This window comes from Numenius arquata, chromosome W (genome assembly GCF_964106895.1).
Source record: "Numenius arquata chromosome W, bNumArq3.hap1.1, whole genome shotgun sequence".
Lineage (NCBI taxonomy): Eukaryota > Metazoa > Chordata > Aves > Charadriiformes > Scolopacidae > Numenius > Numenius arquata.
This window is the reverse complement of record NC_133615.1, coordinates 2,940,553-2,959,908: the sequence shown is the minus strand read 5'-3', so window position 1 is coordinate 2,959,908 and position 19,356 is coordinate 2,940,553. Positions and strand designations below refer to the sequence as shown.

Sequence of the window (19,356 nt, the reverse complement as noted above, 5' to 3'; positions counted from 1 at the left end):
ATGAAACCAAATTTCAACGTCTTAACTATTTCTACATCTGTCTGTTCTTCTGTAAAGCTGCTGTTCTTCTTTTAAGATTCTCCAGTACATGTTTTGCTACTCCTTAACTGTTCTCTAAACGTACTTTTCATCCTAGATTTAAAATATCCCAAATCAGGAGCTCATACTGCTTCCCTTCCAAGATTTGTCTAAAGCACAAGAGTCTCCTGTCAGAAAACTGGGCAGGTTTTCACAACTAGCTTTTGTCTTCTAGAAACATCGTTGATCGCATTTGTATTATCCCTTCCTTTCGCCCTCTGATTCATTCTTTCCCCTTAATGATCACCTTAGAGGACAGTGGGAAAAACGAGGTAGTAGGAATAACTAGTTAAAAAGGGGAGTTTCTAAAAGTTTGAGATTTATATATACACACTCTTTACTTTAATCTTAGTAGTGGAACACCTACAAGTAGGATTAAATATACCGAAGACATGGATGCGCACACGAGTGCTGTTTCTTAATTTTGCTGATCGAGAACGCGGAAAAAAGTTAAGATAGCACAATTTCTCACCTAAAGACTTGCAGACTGAGATCGTTGCTTCTTCCAAGAGCTTCAAGTCAGCGCTGGGGGGAAGAAAATAGAAATGGTTACACAAGCAATTGAGTTCCTCTACTTGAAGTGAAAATGCATTACAGAACAGTAGCAAAATTTTTCTATGAAGCAATTACTTAAGTTTACCAATCCATACATAGATATCATAGAAGCAGAGAGTGGTTGAGGCGAGAAGGAACCTCTGAAGGTCATCTCTTCCAACCTCCCTGCTCAAGGAAAGCCACTTAGAACCAGCTGCCCAGGACCACGTCCAGGTGGCTTTTGAATACCTCCAAGGACAAAGACTCCACAACCTCCCTGGACAATCCATTCCCGTGCTCTGTCATCCCAGTATCAGGCAGTACAATGTATATTTGAAGTACGGCGACAATAAAAGATGAAAACTAATATTCAAAAGTGAGTTGTTTGTCAAAACAGAATGATGACACTACGTCCTTTGTGTTACTACTACCTTTGGGGCTTCAATCACAGAATACCAGGTTGGATGGGACCTCAAGGATCATCTAGTCCAACCTTTAATGGTCCAGTGCCGCCACTTTTACCTTGATGCCACTGAGAATGTGGATTTTTTACAGGAACTATCATATGAAATAACACCTTTTTAGAAAGCAGAAACTACAGAATCCTCCACCTGACATTTAACCTCAAGCTAAGGACCACCTCCCTTTAATTAATGTTATTATATTAATGCAGCAATTACATCAGATACACCAAATTTTTCATAACTTCATTAATTGTCTGTTGGTATGCCTCAATGAAAACCATCAGCTGAAAAATGACAATAAAGCACTAAAGCAGAACCTGCCAACAACCACTAAAAGTAAACAGCAGCTGCGTCAAACATATAAAAAGACACTTAAATACTTCTATCACCCCAAATCTACCAGTGGAGAAACTGTTCCTCAAAACAAAACAGAAGAATACATGGGAAGTTTATTTTTCTTCAATAGATAGGGCGGAAAAAGACAAATAATAATCAGATGTTGTGTCCAGTGCCACATTAAGCAGTATCATAGAATGGTTTGGCTTGGAAGGGACCTTAAAGATCATCCAGTTCCAACCACCCTACCATAGGCAGGGACACCTCCCACCAGACCACGTTGCTCCAAGCCCCCTCCAACCTGGCTTTGAACACCTCCAGGGATGGAGCAGCCACAGCTTCTCTGGGCAACCTGGGCCAGGGTCTCACCACCCTCACAGCAAAGAAGTTCTTCCCCAGATCTCATCTCAATCTCCCCCCTTTCAGTTTAAAATCCTTCCCCCTCCTCCTATGGCTCCCCTCCCTGATCAAGAGTCCCTCCCCAGCTTTCCTGGAGCCCCCTGAGGGACTGGAAGGGGCTCTAAGGTCTCCCTGGAGCCTTCTCTTCTCCAGGCTGAACAACCCCAGCTCTCTCAGCCTGTTTTCATAGAAGAAGTGCTCCAGCCCTCTGATCATTTTCGTGGCCCTCCGCTGGACCCGTTCCAACAAGTCCATGTCCTTCTGCTGTGTTGAGGACTCCAGAGCTGGACACAGTACTCCAGGTGGGGTCTCACGAGAGCAGAGGGGTAAAATTTAAAAAAGTCAGTTAAAAAAAAAAAAAAAGCCCAGTTCAATCCTTGAAGACGTAACACAGCACGCAATATAGGCTGAATAATTTCATCCTTGTAATTAAAAGTATGAAAATTACCATCCTCAGAATAAATAGGAATGCAGCAATGTGATGAAACCCGAATAGTAACTAAGCCTGGAAAACTCAGTGGGATGGACTCCGTTCAAGCACTCCTCTCGTATAAAAATAGTGCAAAACTCAATACTGCCATAATTAAATTGCCAAAGTCACTGGTGCTTCCTAAGCATTTAATTTGCTAATTGATATAAAAACATCGAAGAATGAAGACAAAATGGGCACGGTACCGCAACCGTTCTTGGCAACTACCTGCAGCTCTGCCAGCGACCTTCTAAAAGGCATCGGTGGGGGAAACAGTACCCCTTCTTTCTGTTTTTAAAGGTAGATGGTAATTCAGTTTACAGTCCAGTCCTAAGAACTGTTGCATCAACCACAGATTAACCGTGGTGCCGCATGGGAAACCCCTAAACCGGCTCCACCGCTGAAAACCCACGTGGAGCCATGCTCTCCAGCTTTGTGAAAAGCTTGTGTCCAGCTTTGGAGTCCTCAACACAGGAAGGACATGGACCTCTTGGAACGGGTCCAGCGGAGGGCCATGAAGATGATCAGAGGGATGGAGCATCTCTGCTGTGAGGACAGGCTGAGAGAGCTGGGGTTGTTCAGCCTGGAGAAGAGAAGGCTCCGGGGAGACCTCAGAGCAGCCTTCCAATATCTGAAGGGAGCCTACAGGAGAGCCGGAGAGGGACTCTTTGTCAGGAGATGTAGTGACAGGACAAGGGGTAATGGTTTTAAATTGGCAGAGGGGAGATTTAGATGAGATATGAGGAGGAAATTCTTTGCTGTGAGGGTGGTGAGGCACTGGAACAGGTTGCCCAGAGAAGCTGTGGCTGCTCCATCCCTGGAGGGGTTTAAGGCCAGGTTGGATGGGGCTTTGAGCAACCTGGTCTGGTGGGAGGTGTCCCTGCCCAGGGCAGGGGGGTTGGAACTGGATGATCTTTAAGGTCCCTTCCAACTCTAACCATTCTATGATTCTCGGAAGCTGTTAGAGTTTGTCCGAGCTGTTCCAACTCCTGAGGACTTGAAGAGGAGAGGAGGATATCGGTAGAAAGAGCAGCCAGAATAATTATTTCAAAACTTTTCAATAGGAAATGCTTCAAGACAGAGACATCAAACAAAATTTAAGATGCCTGCAAATTTTTCTGTGTATCAGACTAATTTACTGTCTGAGAGCAGAGACAGCTCTTAACCTACAGCTGAATATCCTAAAACAACTGTAGATTTTACAGACTGACTCTTTTTGATATAAAATATCGCCATTCTTTCCTCCCTTCTAAATTGTTTTGCCGCTTAAATTGCAGAAAAAAACCAACCTTCCACGTATACTTTAAAAACATTAGACTTAGTCTCAAAGGCGGTCTCCTTCCAGCGCTAAAAACATGCAGAGCAGTTAAAAATAAATAGTATAAAGCTAAAACACCCCACCAGCATCTACAAACACGGTTTTCTAGGTCTATACAAACCAAGGACTTCTTGCACTTTTTTTTTTTTGGAAAAAAGGTCTAAATTTCTCCAGCTGGTTGCTTGTCATGGGGTCATATTCCATCCTGCGAGGTGACAGACAAGGTGAATATTATACTGGACGCCAAGCCAGAGAGCGCTCAGGTACCGAATAATTGTAATCCAGCACAACGTGACCCACCTCCCACTATCCAAAGATGCCGAGGATTTGTGTAATCCAGCCTGAGCCATTGCTGGCATTGCTCCAGGATTTAAACACGTAGACATTCAGCTTTTCATTATAGTTCATTTCTCCCCCTAATTTCTAAGCAGTTATAGAATCAGAGAATTATTTGGGTTGGAAGGGACCTTAAAGACCAACCTAGTTTCATCCCCCTGCCGTGGGGACACCTCCCAGTAAACCAGGTTGCTCAAAGCCCTATCTTATATCTTAAAGCGTAGCATTCTTATGGTTTGTTGTCTCCTCTCTTTGAGTTCTTAAAAAATACACAAAGTCCTCAAATTCCACACAGTTGCGTAATTTCTACAAGTGTCAAGGATTAAAACCAGCGGCAAACCAAGCAAGACCTTCAGATCTTCAGCAAAGATTTTAACACCCCAGTCATTCTTTTTCCTACCAAAATGAAGTTTAACGCTTAAAAATTAACTACATCCCACTTCCCCTTTTTCACAAAACAAGAACAAGAAGGGACATCTGGAGATAAATAATAAGGTTTTCACAGAATGCTATGGGGTTGGAAGGGACCTCTGGAGATCATCTAGTCCAACCCCCTGCCAAAGCAGGACCGCCCAGAGCAGGTCCCACAGGAACGTGTCCAGGTGGGGTTGGAATGTCTCCAGAGAAGGAGACTCCACCACCTCTCTGGGCAGCCTCTCCCAGGGCTCTGCCACCCTCACAGGAAAGAAGTTCCTCCTCATGTTGAGATGGAACTTCTTATGTTCAAGTTGCCACCCACCCTTTAGATATTGCTCAGCATTGATGAGGTCCCCTCTCAGTCTGCTCTTCTCCAGGCTGAACAGCCCCAGGTCTCTCAGCCTTTCCTCATCAGAGAGATGCTCCAGGCCCCTCAACATCTTTGTAGCCCTCTGCTGTCCCCTCTCCAGCAGTTCCCTGTCCTTCTTGAACTGGGGAGCCCAGAACTGGACCCAGTAAACCAGATGGGGCCTCCCCAGGGCAGAGCAGAGGGGCAGGATGACCTCCCTCGACCTTCTGACCATGCTCTTTTTAATGAGCTTTTAAGTTTTTAATCCCCGTGGAGATGACATTTGGTTAATGAATGAATAGAAGAACGGAAACCTAACACTAAAGCATCCCTTCATTAATCCACAGAGCAGCACTGGGAGCATTCAAACTACTCTTCAGCGCTAACAACAAGAGCAAACATTGAGGGTGAAGCTTCTTTGTTGCACTGATGACAAATAAAAGTTCCCATTCTCTCCAAAAACCCTCACCCAAAGAAGACAGACTGCCTTGTTGCCAAATACATATGTATATACATGCACATATATAGATACCTATTTTAGGATCTCACAATTTAGGACCAAAAAAAGTCTAAAATGCATTTAAATTCATCCCCTTCAACATATTACACTTAGTTGTAATGAAGTACCTATGGGAGGATCCAGGAAAAACACACCAACCTTTCAGAAAAGAAAAGGAAAACATCCCACGCATTTCCCCCCCTGCCATTTTATCTACCAGGAGCTGGGAAAATAAAAATTACATTTTTTCAGAAGTGAAAAGAAGCTTCTGAAAGACAGTATTTTCTAGAACACATAAAAAATAGAAGACAGACTCATTAGGGATGGAGGAGTAAAATATCCCCTTGTCTATGAGAACCGTTAGCACATTTTCATAGAATCATAGAATCATCCAGGTTGGAAGAGACCCTTGGGATCATCGAGTCCAACCCTCTACCCTACACTACAAAGTTCTCCCCTATATCATATCCCCCAACACCACATCTAAACGGCTCTTAAACACATCCAGGGATGGCGACTCAACCACCTCCCTGGGCAGCCTGTTCCAATGCCCGACCACTCTTTCTCTGAAAAATTCTTTCCTAATGTTCAGTCTAAACCTACCCTGCTGGAGCTTGAAGCCATTCCCTCTCGTTCTGTCATTAGTTACCTGTGCGAAGAGACCAGCACCAACCTCTCTACAGTGTCCTTTCAAGTAGTTGTAGAGAGTGATGAGGTCTCCCCTCGGCCTCCTCTTCCTCAGACTAAACAGTCCCAGCTCCTTCAACCGCTCTTCATAGGATTTGTTTTCCAGGCCCTTCACCAGCTTCGTTGCCCTCCTCTGCACTCGCTCCAGCACCTCCATATCTCTCTTGGATCCAGGTGCCCAAAACTGGACACAATACTCCAGGTGTGGCCTCACCAGTGCTGAGTACAGGGGGACAATCACCTCCCTGCTTCTGCTGGCCACGCTATTTCTAATACAAGCCAGGATGCCGTTGGCTTTCTTGGCCACCTGGGCAGAGAACACGAAAAAGGTTATTAATTTCTAGCAGTAACCAAGCAGCAAGGTAAGTAAACCAGGAGAAAGCCAGGCACCCCAGTAACACCCAGTAAGCCCTGCCACGGAGGAGACACCACTTTGGAAGATGTTCACATCCACATGGCAACAAACACCAGCTTCACGCCACGGATCTTTAATAGAAAGATGATCAGAGCGACCTGGGTGAATTTGTACACGTAATTTTATATTTCAACGGGCACCACCTGAACTAAACCACTTGGTTTTGGGCAGGTTGTACATTTCCCAACTATATTTACCAGTTCGACGATTTTCCGAGGCATAAGCAAAAGGTATCACCTGGTGTGAGGATTTCAAACAGGTTTTGGGGGAAACACTAAGGATCCAAAGAAAAGATTTAACCACAAAGACTCAACTGGCTCGTTGCTTCCCACACACTCCAGGAAAAAATTCCAGGTTTCAACAGGAATCCCTGCCTGATCCTGTGATCCGGTGGCCAGCATTTTCCGGTCCAAGGTTGGACAAGACAATCCTCGAGGTCCCTTCCAACTCAGTATTCTATGATTTTCAAAGTCCTTTATAAAAGCAAGAAATTATTTGATTTTAGAATCATAGAATTGTCCAGGTTGGAAGGGACCTTTCAGATCATCTAGTCCAACCATCAACCTAACTCTGATGAAAAAAACCATCACTAAACCATGTCACTAAGCACCATGTCAACCCGTCTTTTAAATACCTCCAGGGATGGTGACTCCACCACTGCCCTGGGCAGCCCATTCCAAGGCTTAATAACCCTTTTGGTTAAGAAATTTTTCCTAATATCCAATCTGAACCTCTCCTGGTGCAACTTGAGGCCGTCTCCTCTTGTCCCATCACCTGTTCCTTGGGAAAAGAGACCAACCCCCCCCGGCTACACCCTCCTTTCAGGGAGTTGGAGAGAGTGAGAAGGTCTCCCCTCAGCCTCCTTCTCTCCAGGATGAACACCCCCAGCTCCCTCAGCTGCTCCTCACAAGACTTGTGCTCCAGACCCCTCACCAGCTCCGCTGCCCTTCTCTGGACACGCTCCAGCCCCTCAATGTCTTTTTTGTGGTCAGGGGCCCAAAACTGGACCCAGCCCTCGAGGTGGGGCCTCACCAGTGCCCAGGACAGGGGGACCATCACCTCCTGAGTCCTACTCACCACGCTGTTCCTGACACAGGCCAGGACGCTGGTGACCTTCTTGGCCACCTGGGCACACTGCTGGCTCATGTTCAGCCAACAGTTGAACAACAGCCACAGCTCCTTTCCCACTCCTTTCCCAGCTCCAGCCCTCTGCCCCAGGCCTGGAGCATCCATGGAGTTGGTGTGACCCAAGTGCAGGACCCGACACCTGGCCTTATTGAACCTCATCCCATTGGCCTCGGCCCATCCAGCCAGCCTGTCCAGATCCCTCTGCAAAGCCTTTCTACCCTCCAGCAGATCAACACTCCCACCCAATTTGGTGTCATCTGCAACGACAAGCAAAAAAAATTTGCTTTTTTTATGTCGAGAGTAGGTCCACAGCTTTCAGCAAAACTATAATTAACAGTAATGATGAAATTTGCTTCCTGACAGCATAGAGTTCTTCAAAGAAAATAGTTTTATCTTGTTTTGTTTCAAAGGCATCAAAACATGAGAGGTTTTACAGCAGCAGTGATTATTTTAACATCTCAACACGGCAAGCAGAATGACTATTTTGCATACAAATTGTCACCACAAACCCATGTAGACACAGGAAGCATCTGTGTGACACCAGGTATCGCACATCTGCACCAGAAGCGAAAAATAATCAAGGGTAAATCCCCTTCTGTACGAAAAAGGACCGCACAACCACTATAACTACGTCACATAATAAGGGCTCCCTACTGGGAAGAGAAGAAATCAAAATTAAATTGAAACTTGCAAGCTCAAATATTGCCTCTCTGATTCTAGAGGTCACCTCTTCTTCCCGACACCGAAATTCAAGCCCTCAAACCTGTATCATCCTACAAAGACCCTTTGGGAATTGGATGCACACGCACCCCCTCAAACATAGGGGATATACTAACACAAACCAGAATTGCCTCTATATTTCACAAGAAAGAGTAAAAATTAGGAGTTATCATGTGTATAGGCAGTGATTATTGACCAAGTAAAATATAATAATTGAAACAGTATTTAGACAGTACAAACTCTGTTTTCTCTTGCTGAAATTTCATAACCCATCTCACGTGAAGTTTTTTCCAATTTATTGGGATTTAATCACTTGGCCTTTGTAGTTACCGATCACGGTACAAGGAGTTTCTTCACCAGCAAGTTATTTTTTTCTGTAAGAAAGCATCTTTTCAGTAGAGGTGGGAAGGAATGGCAAATTCAGCAGTTTATGGCTCAAAAAAAAAAAAAAAAATCATTTTAATTTGAAAATAGTTTTCATTGACTGCAGATTTTTTATTTCTGGCTTCATACTACCAGCAAGACGGATTCTGTGGTCAGCTCTTCTGGCATATATTGTAAAAAACCATTACTTCCAAAAAGAAGAGGGGGGGAAAAAAAAAAGGGAGGGGGGAAAAAAAAGGAAGGGGTGGGGGGGGGGAAGGAAAGGAGGGGGGGAAAAAAAAGGAAGGGAGGGGGGGAAAAAAAAGGAAGGGGGGGGGAAAAAAAAGGAAGGGAGGGGGGAAAAAAAAGGAAGGGAGGGGGGAAAAAAAAGGGGAGGGGGGGAAAAAAAAAGGGGAGGGGGGAAAAAAAAAGGGGAGGGGGGGAAAAAAAAGGGGAGGGGGGGAAAAAAAAGGGGAGGGGGGGAAAAAAAAGGGGAGGGGGGGAAAAAAAAGGGGAGGGGGGGAAAAAAAAGGGGAGGGGGGGAAAAAAAAGGAATAGCTTTCCTGACAGTTTTTCCCCTCTAAATAAAGCTTTTTTCTTTGCTCACTGAATACGAAACAGAAGAATCAGCCCAATCGGTAAATTCATACCGTGGGAATTCTGACTTTAATGGACTAGTCGGGAGGAAAGACGTCAAAGAAGAAAAAGCTGGAGATAATTTATTGTACCAATTTAAAAATGCACCATATTAAGGCAACATAAAAAAAAAAAAATAATAAGTTGCTCGTTTTTATATCTTTCCATTAAAGGCTCATGAACACAAAGGTCTGCCTAAACCCAGACTCCAAAGTAAACCTCATGGCTCTTGCCCGTACCAACAACTCAAGAAGTCACCCAGAAAAAGCTGTATTTTCTTTTTCCGATATCCAACCAGCATCCGGATTGATTACTCAGCCACTTGACATGTAGAAAGTTACAGATTTAAGAGGTTTGATACGATTTTAATTCAGTTCCCATGAGTCCATAGAATCATAGAATGGTTAGAGTTGGAAGGGACCTTAAAACTCATCTAGTTCCAACCCCCCTGCCATGGGCAGGGACACCTCCCACCAGACCAGGTTGCTCAAAGCCCCATCCAGCCTGGCCTTGAACCCCTCCAGGGATGGGGCAGCCACAGCTTCTCTGGGCAACCTGGGCCACCAGGGTCTCACCACCCTCACAGCAAAGAAGTTCTTCCCCAGACCTCATCTCAATCTCCCCTCTGCCAATTTAAAACCATTACCCCTTGTCCTGTCACTACATCTCCTGACAAAGAGTCCCTCTCCGGCTCTCCTGTAGGCTCCCTTCAGATATTGGAAGGCTGCTCTGAGGTCTCCCCGGAGCCTTCTCTTCTCCAGTCTGAACAACCCCAGCTCTCTCAGCCTGTCTTCACAGGAGAGGGGCTCCAGCCCTCTGATCATCTTTGTGGCCCTCCGCTGGACCCGTTCCAACAGGTCCATGTCCTTCCTGTGCTGAGGACTCCAAAGCTGGACACAGAACTCCAGGTGGGGTCTCACGAGAACAGAGTAGAGGGGTAGAATCACCTCCCGCGACCTGCTGGCCACGCTTCTCTTGATGCAGCCCAGGATGCGGTTGGCTTTTTGGGCTGCCAGTGCACATTGCTGGCTCATGTTGAGCTTCTCATCCATGAGCTCTCCCAAGTCCTTCTCCTCAGGGCTGCTCTCCAGCCATTCTCCGCCCAACCTGTATTTGTGCCTGGGACTGCTGTGACCCAGGTGCAGGACCCTGCACTTGGCTTGGTTGAACTTCATGAGGTCTGCACGGGCCCACCTCTCAAGCCTGTCCAGGTCCCTCTGGATGGCATCCCTTCCCTTCAGCGTGTCGACCGTGCCACACAGCTTGGTGTCATCGGCAAACTTGCTGAGGGTGCACTCTATCCCACTGTCCATGTCTCCAACAAAGATGTTAAATAGCACTGGTGCCATTCTATGCAACAAATAAGGATCCATGAAGGAAAAAAAAAAAAAAAAAAGACCATGAAGGATTGTGAATTTAGACCCCATTTTTGGCTGAAACCAGAAATTTCTCAGCAGACACTTCTGTAGCCCAAGGGGACTTTACCTGCTTGGCTGCTTTACGCAAGAGGAGATCACAATATACCTTTTACACTGAAAAGCAGGAGACAAACTAAGATTAAATTGCTGGTAGCTTTTCCTTTTACTATCACTTCTGTATATATTACTTATCTCTTACCACTCCTAAATTGTGTGAGGCCCCGGTGGCTTTATCTGCCCAAAACCCGAGACTTGCTCCAGCTGTCACTATCGCTCTCTCCAGGAGAGTCACGGGGGCGGGGGGTGAGCAGGGATTCGTCAGCTCCTTTAATTACTGATGGCCGATTCATAATTATTCCCACTTACTATTCTTTCTTAACACTTGCTGAACTACTAAGAAAATCAACATTATGAGAGGAAGAAAGAACAGCCCATAAAAGCAGATTATTCACTCACAGAATCCCAGAATGATACGGGGTTGGAAGGGACCTCTGGAGATCATCTACTCCAACCCCCTACCAGGGCAGGTCCACCCAGAGCAGGTTGCACAGGAACGTGTCCAGGTGGGTTTTGAATGTCTCCAGAGGAGGAGCCCAGCAGCCAGCTCTGCCTTGACCACACGTTTTCACTTTCATTTTTAGATGGCACAGAAGATTTAAACAATTCCAAAATTGGGCCCAAAAGCCCACCTTTTAGCTCTGCCCCCCTGAAAAAAAAAAAATCAATCCCTCGTTGTGGCAGAATCGTTTTGTGGTACCACTCTACGAATCACTCTAAGGAATGAACTTGGCTGAAGAAATGAACACTTCTTTTTGCCCTGTTGTTTTTCAGACAGATTAGTTCCTGATGAAACCCAGAGAAGACCCAAATAAACCCTGGAAGGGATAGTGAAAAGGGCAAGAGTATCTCGCATCAGTGTTGCTGACGGAGACACAGCAGCTTCAGAGTCAGTAGCGTTGGGTTTGGCAAACTTTATCTCCCCCCCCCCCCAACTACCTTGAGTTCTTCACAGAAACAGATGAAAAAATGTTAACTGGACTGAAAAAATGAATCCAGTATAGAAGAGTAGAATCATAGAATTGGTTAGGTTGGGACCTTTAAGATCATCTAGTCCAACCATCAACCCAACACTGACAAAGCCACCACTGACCCATGTCCCTCAGCACCACGTCTGCCCGACTTTTAAATACCTCCAGGGATGGTGACTCCACCACTGCCCTGGGCAGCCCATTCCAAGGCTTGACAACCCTTTCAGGGAAGAAATTTTTCCCAATATCCATCCTAAACCTCCCCTGGTGTAACTTGAGGCCATGTCCTCTTGTCCCATCACCTGTGACTTGGGAGAAGAGACTGATCCCCCCTGGCTACACCTTCCTTTCAGGGAGTTGGAGAGAGCGAGAAGGTCTCCCCTCAGCCTCCTTTTCTCCAGGCTGAACACCCCCAGCTCCCTCAGCCGCTCCTCACAAGACTTGTGCTCCAGACCCCTCACCAGCTTCATTGACCTTCTCTGGACACGCTCCAGAACATTAATGTCTGTCTTACTGTGAGGGCCCCAAAACTGGACATAGCACTCGAGATGGTGCTAGCATAGCACTCGCAGCCCAAAAGGCCAATCACATCCTGGGCTGCATCAAAAGAAGTGTTGCCAGCAGATCCAGAGAGGTGATTCTGCCACTTTGCTCTGCTCTGGTGAGACCTCACCTGGAGTACTGTGTGCAGGTCTGGAGCCCTCAATATAGGAAGGACATGGACCTGATGGAGCGGGTCCAGAGGAGGGCCACCAAAATGATCAGGGGGCTGGAGCACCTCTCCTATGAGGACAGGCTGAGGGAGCTGGGGTTGTTCAGCTTGGAGAAAAGGAGGCTCCGGGGAGACCTCATAGCGGCCTTCCAGTACCTGAGGGGGGCCTACAGGAAGGCTGGGGAGGGTCTGTTTACAAAGGCCTGCAGTGACAGGACGAGGGGCAATGGTTTTAAGCTGGAGAAGGGGAGATTTAGATTGGATATTAGGAAAAAATTCTTTACCATGAGGGTGGTGGAACACTGGAACAGGTTGCCCAGGGAGGTGGTTGAGGCCCCTTCCCTTGAGATATTCAAGGTGAAGCTCGACGAGGCCCTGGGCAACCTGGTCTAGTAGGAGGTGTCCCTGCTGACTGCGGGGAGGTCGGACTAGATGACCTTTGGAGGTCCCTTCCGGCCTGGACCAATCTATGAATCTATGAATGGTGCCTCACCAGTGCCCAATCCTGCTGGCCACACTGTTCCTGATACAGGCCAGGATGCTGGTGGCCTTCTTGGCCACCTGCGCACGCTGCTGGCTCATATTCAGCTGCTGTTGACCAACACCCCCAGGTCCTTTTCCTCCTGGAGCATTCACGGGGAGTAAATGAGTAATGCTCAAGAACTCTACAAAGAACCACATAAAGAGAGATTAATGTATACAGTCAGGTAGGGCTGGGGAAAGAAAGCAAAAGAGAGAACCAAGAAGATGACAAATGGATGAATAGAGGATGAGATCAACCACAGTGAAAGGGGAAAGCAGTGCCATTAAAAGATCAGACACAATATCATGTCTTCATCTTTTTCAGACTAGAAAGCCAGTAAATCACCAACCCTAAAGGAAAGACCCCGGGCTCCTGCTTTTGGGGATTAATGACTATTGTTCCTCAGAAGATCCAACTGGGTTTGGCAGCCCAAAAGGTCTTCCTTTGGCAACTGTGATCAGCAGTACCTGGACTAATTTGGAACAGCTTCTGTAAAGCAAAGCACTCTTCACATATTCCTCACTAGAGAGAAAACATACATGGAAAAGGGTTAAAAACCCCACAATTTTTATTTACACACACAGATTCAAATTTCAAGGTAAATTTCAACAATGACTTCGGGGTGTTGGTGGATGAGAAGTTCAACGTGAGCTGGCACTGTGCACTGGCAGCCCAGAAAGCCACCTGCAGCCTGGGCTACATCCCCAGCAGCGTAGAGAGCAGGGCCAGGGGGGGATTCTGCCCCTCTGCTCCGCTCTGGGGAGACACCCCCTGCAGGGCTGCCTCCAGCTCTGGGGCCACCAACACCAGAAGGACATGGACCTGTTGGAGCGGGGCCAGAGGAGATGCTGCGAGGGCTGGAGCCCCTCTGCTGTGAGGACAGGCTGAGAGAGTTGGGGTTGTTCAGCCTGGAGAAGAGAAGGCTCCGGGGAGGCCTTAGAGCCCCTTCCAGTCCCTCAGGGGGCTCCAGGAAAGCTGGGGAGGGACTCTTGATCAGGGAGGGCAGCCATAGGAGGAGGGGGAAGGATTTTAAACTGAAAGAGGGGAGATTGAGATGAGATCTGGGGAAGAACTTCTTTGCTGTGAGGGTGGTGAGACCCTGGCCCAGGTTGCCCAGAGAAGCTGTGGCTGCCCCATCCCTGGAGGGGTTCAAGGCCAGGTTGGAGGGGGCTTGGAGCAACGTGGTCTGGTGGGAGGTGTCCCTGCCCAGGGCATGGGGGAATGGAACTTGGTGATCTTTAAGGTCCCTTCCAACCCAAACCATGCTGTGATTCTATGATCCAGAGAATATGACCCTTTTCTCCTTGGGGATCATATTAATCCCATCTGTGCAATAATTTGAGGAAGTAGGATAGATCTTTTACTCTAAAATATCACCAATTACCTCCATGAAAACAACACACCGCACTTACACGGCTCCCAATTAACACTTGCTAGCAATCACCTACCATAAACACACAGATTTTGCAACACACAATTGGAAAAAGTAATTTGAAGAGAGAAGAAAACTTTAAGTTGCGTCCTGTTTGACAGGTGAAAACTGGCCGCTTTCCCCAACCGTCCCAAACCAGCATCTTGCTCCTGTCAAAAGCACGACCTTCACTCCAGCCTCATTAAAACAAAACAAGGGTTAACTCGTTATCTGGCGAGCTTTCAATCTCAGAAATGAGCATTGACCTCCATCGTTGGGTTCCTGCAGGCAAGGTTCTCTGATTTAGACAACGGCCGAGGGGGCTCTCCAGCCAACATCGCCTCGACATCATTTGTCAAACGCATCTCTCAGGTAGATGCGACTTAATGGGAGATTTCTGTTTCCTTCCAATTATGAAGCTGCACAAAAAAAGATGCCGCTAAAAATATCTCCCTTCCAGCCGCCAGGCAAGAGCACCATCTGGTGTTCAGCTAATTAAACTTTCAACCTAATTTTGGATCGGGGTTTTTTTTTTTTTGTTTGTTTGTTTGCTTGCTTGGGTTTTTTTACTTCTGTTTCTTGTTTGAGGGCTTGTGGTTTGGTCGGTTTTGTGTTTTGTTTTGCTTTTTCTAAGCAAACTTACTCTGCACTGGATATCGCTCCGTGAAATAAGCACAAAAAAGCTGCAAAGTAAGCTCAGAAAAACTCCTTTAATTTAGTTGGGGGAGGGAGAAGCAGAAGAACAGCTGAAAGAAATTGCTGGGGTTTTATATATATATTTATTTCCCCCTAAAAACAACCCCAAAATCAAAAAATGCGTCATTATATGACTTCTTAGAATATTGTCCATCTTGTTAGACACTGGTAGGATGCAAATAATTCTTGAGTTTTCAGGGATTTTATAGAAAAAATGACTCTCCCCTCACCCACTGCCAATTAGGTACCACCTTTTATGAGCTTTACAACCTTTCACAACACTGTACCTTCTTGCTACCCTCTGGCTCTTCCCTCCATGCAGAATCTTTAAGGTCCCTTCCAACTCTAACCATTCTACGAAGCCAAAATCCTTCTTTCCTCCTCACTCTTTACAAAAAGAGCGCCTAGTAAATGCCTCCCAGTTGTTTACCTTCACCATTTGCCCTCCCAGTTACGTGAGCTGTCACTTTGTCACCGACACTCAAGTAGGAGACACAGATTGGCTACCGGACCTGCTCCTAATTCTTCTGAAAATAAACATATCCCTCTGCTTTCAGAACCTACTGGGCACAAAACACAGCACAGGGCTAAGTCACGTAACATGTAAACTCATTAGAAATTGGATTCTCTTCTTCATTCCATCGCTAATTTATATTCTAGGTTCGAGAAATCAGAGCAGTCATAAATCTGCACTAGTTTTTCACCTTCTGAAAAAAAAAAAACAAAAAACACCCTTGACTGTCATTCGTATTGACAGGAGCTCTGTTTTAATACCAAAAGAATAATAATAATTGAAAGATGGCGATAAAATTGGCCACAACAGCTCTCAAACAAGTTTCCAATTTATTAGAGATTAAAAGCGTTCCCAATTTTAGCAGTAACACACGGTGGCCTATTTAAGCCTGTTACACAAGTGGTTTGACGTGGTTATGAAGAGCGGTTGAAGGAGCTGGGACTGTTTAGTCTGAGGAAGAGGAGGCTGAGGGGAGACCTCATCACTCTCTACAACTACTTGAAAGGACACTGTAGAGAGGTTGGTGCTGGTCTCTTCGCACAGGTAATTAATGACAGAACGAGAGGGAATGGCTTCAAGCTCCAGCAGGGTAGGTCTAGACTGAACATTAGGAAAGAATTTTTCACAGAAAGAGTGGTCGGGCATTGGAACAGGCTGCCCAGGGAGGGGGTTGAGTCACCATCCCCGGATGTGTTTAAGAGCCGTTTAGATGTGGTGTTGGGGGATATGGTATAGGGGAAAACTTTGTAGTGTAGGGTAGATGGTTGGACTCGATGATCCCAAGGGTCTCTTCCAACCTGGATGATTCTATGATTCTATGACCCTTTGTGAAAAATAGCCAGAAAATACTGTTAATAATAAAGGAGGCAAATAAGACATTCACCTGAGAGAAAAGTATCAGGTTAACACTGTGAACTGTAAAACCAGTTTAAGTGATACTCAAAAGTATTAAGTAATAGCAGATTGTTCTTGTAAGATTGATAATACACAGGGTAATGAACTTGAGTTAACAGAAATCATAAGGATTTACGTTCGGTATTTCTGAAGATGTGCTACGGATCCTCACAAAAATATTAACTCTGTTTCTATCTACAGCACTTTCCAGAGCGAAGAGACATGCCAAAGTTGAATTTTAGATATTTGGAAAACATATTTTAAGGAGATAACAGGCAAGGCTTCTTTTTAAAATGTAAAAGTTCTGGGAGAACTTTGTAGAGTAGGGTTGAAGGTTGGACTCGATGATCCCAAGGGTCTTTTCCAACCTGAATGATTCTATGATTCTAAAAGAGGTGGGGAAAAAAGCCCTATAGACTAAGAAAATCAACAGTTAACCTAAAATTAAGTTATGGAAGATGCATAGTCCACCGTAAGTCAAGAGGAAACATCACACATTGGGAGTCTTCTGCAACTCCAGAAACACCAGAAGGCTTTCTCAAAGAAAAAAAAAAAAGCACCCAAAAGCAACCATAAAAAAAATAAAACAACCAAAAGAAATAAATAAAAGCTCCCCCAAAACACTACAGACCCTACTTCCGATCTTCCCCAGGAGAACGAATAGAAATTAGAGCTATTATCAAGACAGGAACCCACAGGGATGGAAGAGGTGGCAGAAAGAGCATCCAAAATTAGAAACAACAGTCCCTATTACACAGGCATTCCTGCACTACCTAAATCAGGAATAATTAACATAACCACTCATTTGCCTTTAGACTCACGACTTCTATAATTATATTAACAAGTCGAATTCTTCAACGAGCACCCTCTTACCTGTTTGTTGGGGTGGTAAAGCTAAAAGACAGCAGCTGATTCCAGAAGGGATCGTTCTCCGAGATGGGCTCTGCTCCCGATAATTTTTTTAAGTACTCATTTTCGGGAAGCTCGCTGATGCTGCTGCTGTTGGCTCCCATCTTCTTTATCTGGCAAATCTCTTTCTAAATTCTCATTTCTTCAAGAAAAAAAAGAAAAAAAGAAAAAAAGAAAAAAAGAGAGAAACATTGAAATTCTTTTGTGCAAATACGGAATACAAAGACCCTAAATTTGCTATCGGTGAAGCTTTAGTTCACTCTTTTGAACGGTTACTGAAATGCAGAAAATAGGTGCATAAGAAGGCATTAAAAGGATTTTCTTTCAACAAACTTAGGACAATATCATCTTCATTCAAGGAATTTAAAAGTTACTGTCGTCGTGTCACTTGGATTTACATAAATTGCACTCGGCAAGACCACGGTGTCACAGCTGTATCGCTATCAAGGCTGCCACCAGTGGGAAAACTGCAGGGAATTCACATTTTAAATGGGGATGTTAAGTTGACAAGCTATTAGAAAATATGTTTTCCAATTAAATATGCGTAGATAAACTAAGCAAATTACTCCCATCGTCAGTTAATTCCTGCGTGCCATCAATAATTTACACCTTGAAAGCCCCTACCCCTATCAGTGCTGCACAGATAACCTGCATTTAGTGAGGAAAGGTCCTACTGACCAAACATCAACCTCCCGATCTCTGTAAAAGAATCTGCTTTTTCACAGAATCGTAGAATCCTCTAGGTTGGAAGGGACCGTTAAGATCATCTAGTCCAACCATCAACCTAACTCTGACAAAAACACAAAACCACATCACTAAACACTATGTCAACCCAGCTTTTAAATACCTCCAGGGATGGTGCCTCAACTACTTCCCTGGGCAGCCCATTCCAAGGCTTAATAACCCTTTCCGTGGAAAAATTTTTCCTAATATCCATCCTAAACCTCCCCTGGTGCAACTTGAGGCCGGTTGCTCTTGTCCCATCGCCTGGTCCTTGGGAGAAGAGACCGACCCCCCCCCGGCTACACCCTCCTTTCAGGGAGTTGGAGAGAACGAGAAGGTCTCCCCTCAGCCTCCTTCTCTCCAGGATGAACACCCCCAGCTCCCTCAGCCGCTCCTCACAGGACTTGTGCTCCAGACCCCTCACCAGCTCCGCTGCCCTTCTCTGGACACGCTCCAGCACCTCAAATGTCTTTTTTGTGGTGAGGGGCCCAAAAACTGGACATGGCACTCGAGGTGGGGCCTCACCATTGCCCAGTAAAGGGGGACCATCACCTCCTGAGTCCTACTCACCACGCTGTTCCTGACACAGGCCAGGACGCTGGTGACCTTCTTGGCCACCTGGGCACACTGCTGGCTCATGTTCAGCCAACAGTCAACCAACACCCCCAGCTCCTTTCCTGCTCCTTTCCCAGCTCCAGCCACTCTGCCCCAGGCCTGTAGTGTCCATGGGGTTGGTGTGACCCAAGTGCAGGACCCGACACTTGGCCTTGATGAACCTCATCCCATTGGCCTCGGCCCATCCAGCCAGCCTGTCCAGATCCCTCTGCAAAGCCTTTCTACCCTCCAGCAGATCAACATTCCCACCCAACTTGGTGTCATCTGCAAACTTACTGAGGGTGCACTCGATCACACTCGACACACCGACAGTTGACCAACACCCTCAGGTCCTTTTCCACCGGGGAGCTCCAGCCACTCTGCCCCAGGCCTGGAGCACTGCATGGGGTTGGTGTGACCCAAGTGCAGGACCCGACACTTGGCCTTGTTGAACCTCATATGTTTTGAAACACCACCACAGAAGTTGGCAGAGACACACTCCAAAACCTCTTTTCATTGCTAGCTGTGTTGACATTTCAGTTCTCCATGCTGCTTATCAGCACTTCTCACCTTTATAAACAATTTCATTAAAGAAAAAACCACCATGACGCTATTAACTCAGTGCCAGGGATGCTCCTAAGCATCTCACACCTTTCCAGGACACCAACTTCCATAATTTTCTGTCTTTTGAGAAGAAATAAATGTGACGAATAGCTTCAAAAGTTTATATTTTAAAAAAAAAAAAAGCATCCCCATCAATATAAAAACGCTGTGCAATGTATTACT

General features: G+C 45.8%; 1 protein-coding gene across 1 annotated transcript in view; it reads right to left on the bottom strand.

Annotated features, from left to right (window-relative positions):
- LOC141476740 (dymeclin-like) overlaps window positions 1-17,357 on the bottom strand; it is a 219,126-nt gene extending 201,769 nt beyond the window's left edge. Inside the window, exons 1-2 of the mRNA XM_074165548.1 lie at window positions 17,218-17,357; window positions 551-603 (exon numbers count right to left, since the gene is read on the bottom strand). Coding sequence (XP_074021649.1) covers window positions 551-603; window positions 17,218-17,357 — 193 coding nt within the window. The remainder of the gene's footprint in view (window positions 1-550; window positions 604-17,217) is intronic.
- Window positions 17,358-19,356: the final 1,999 nt, after the last annotated feature.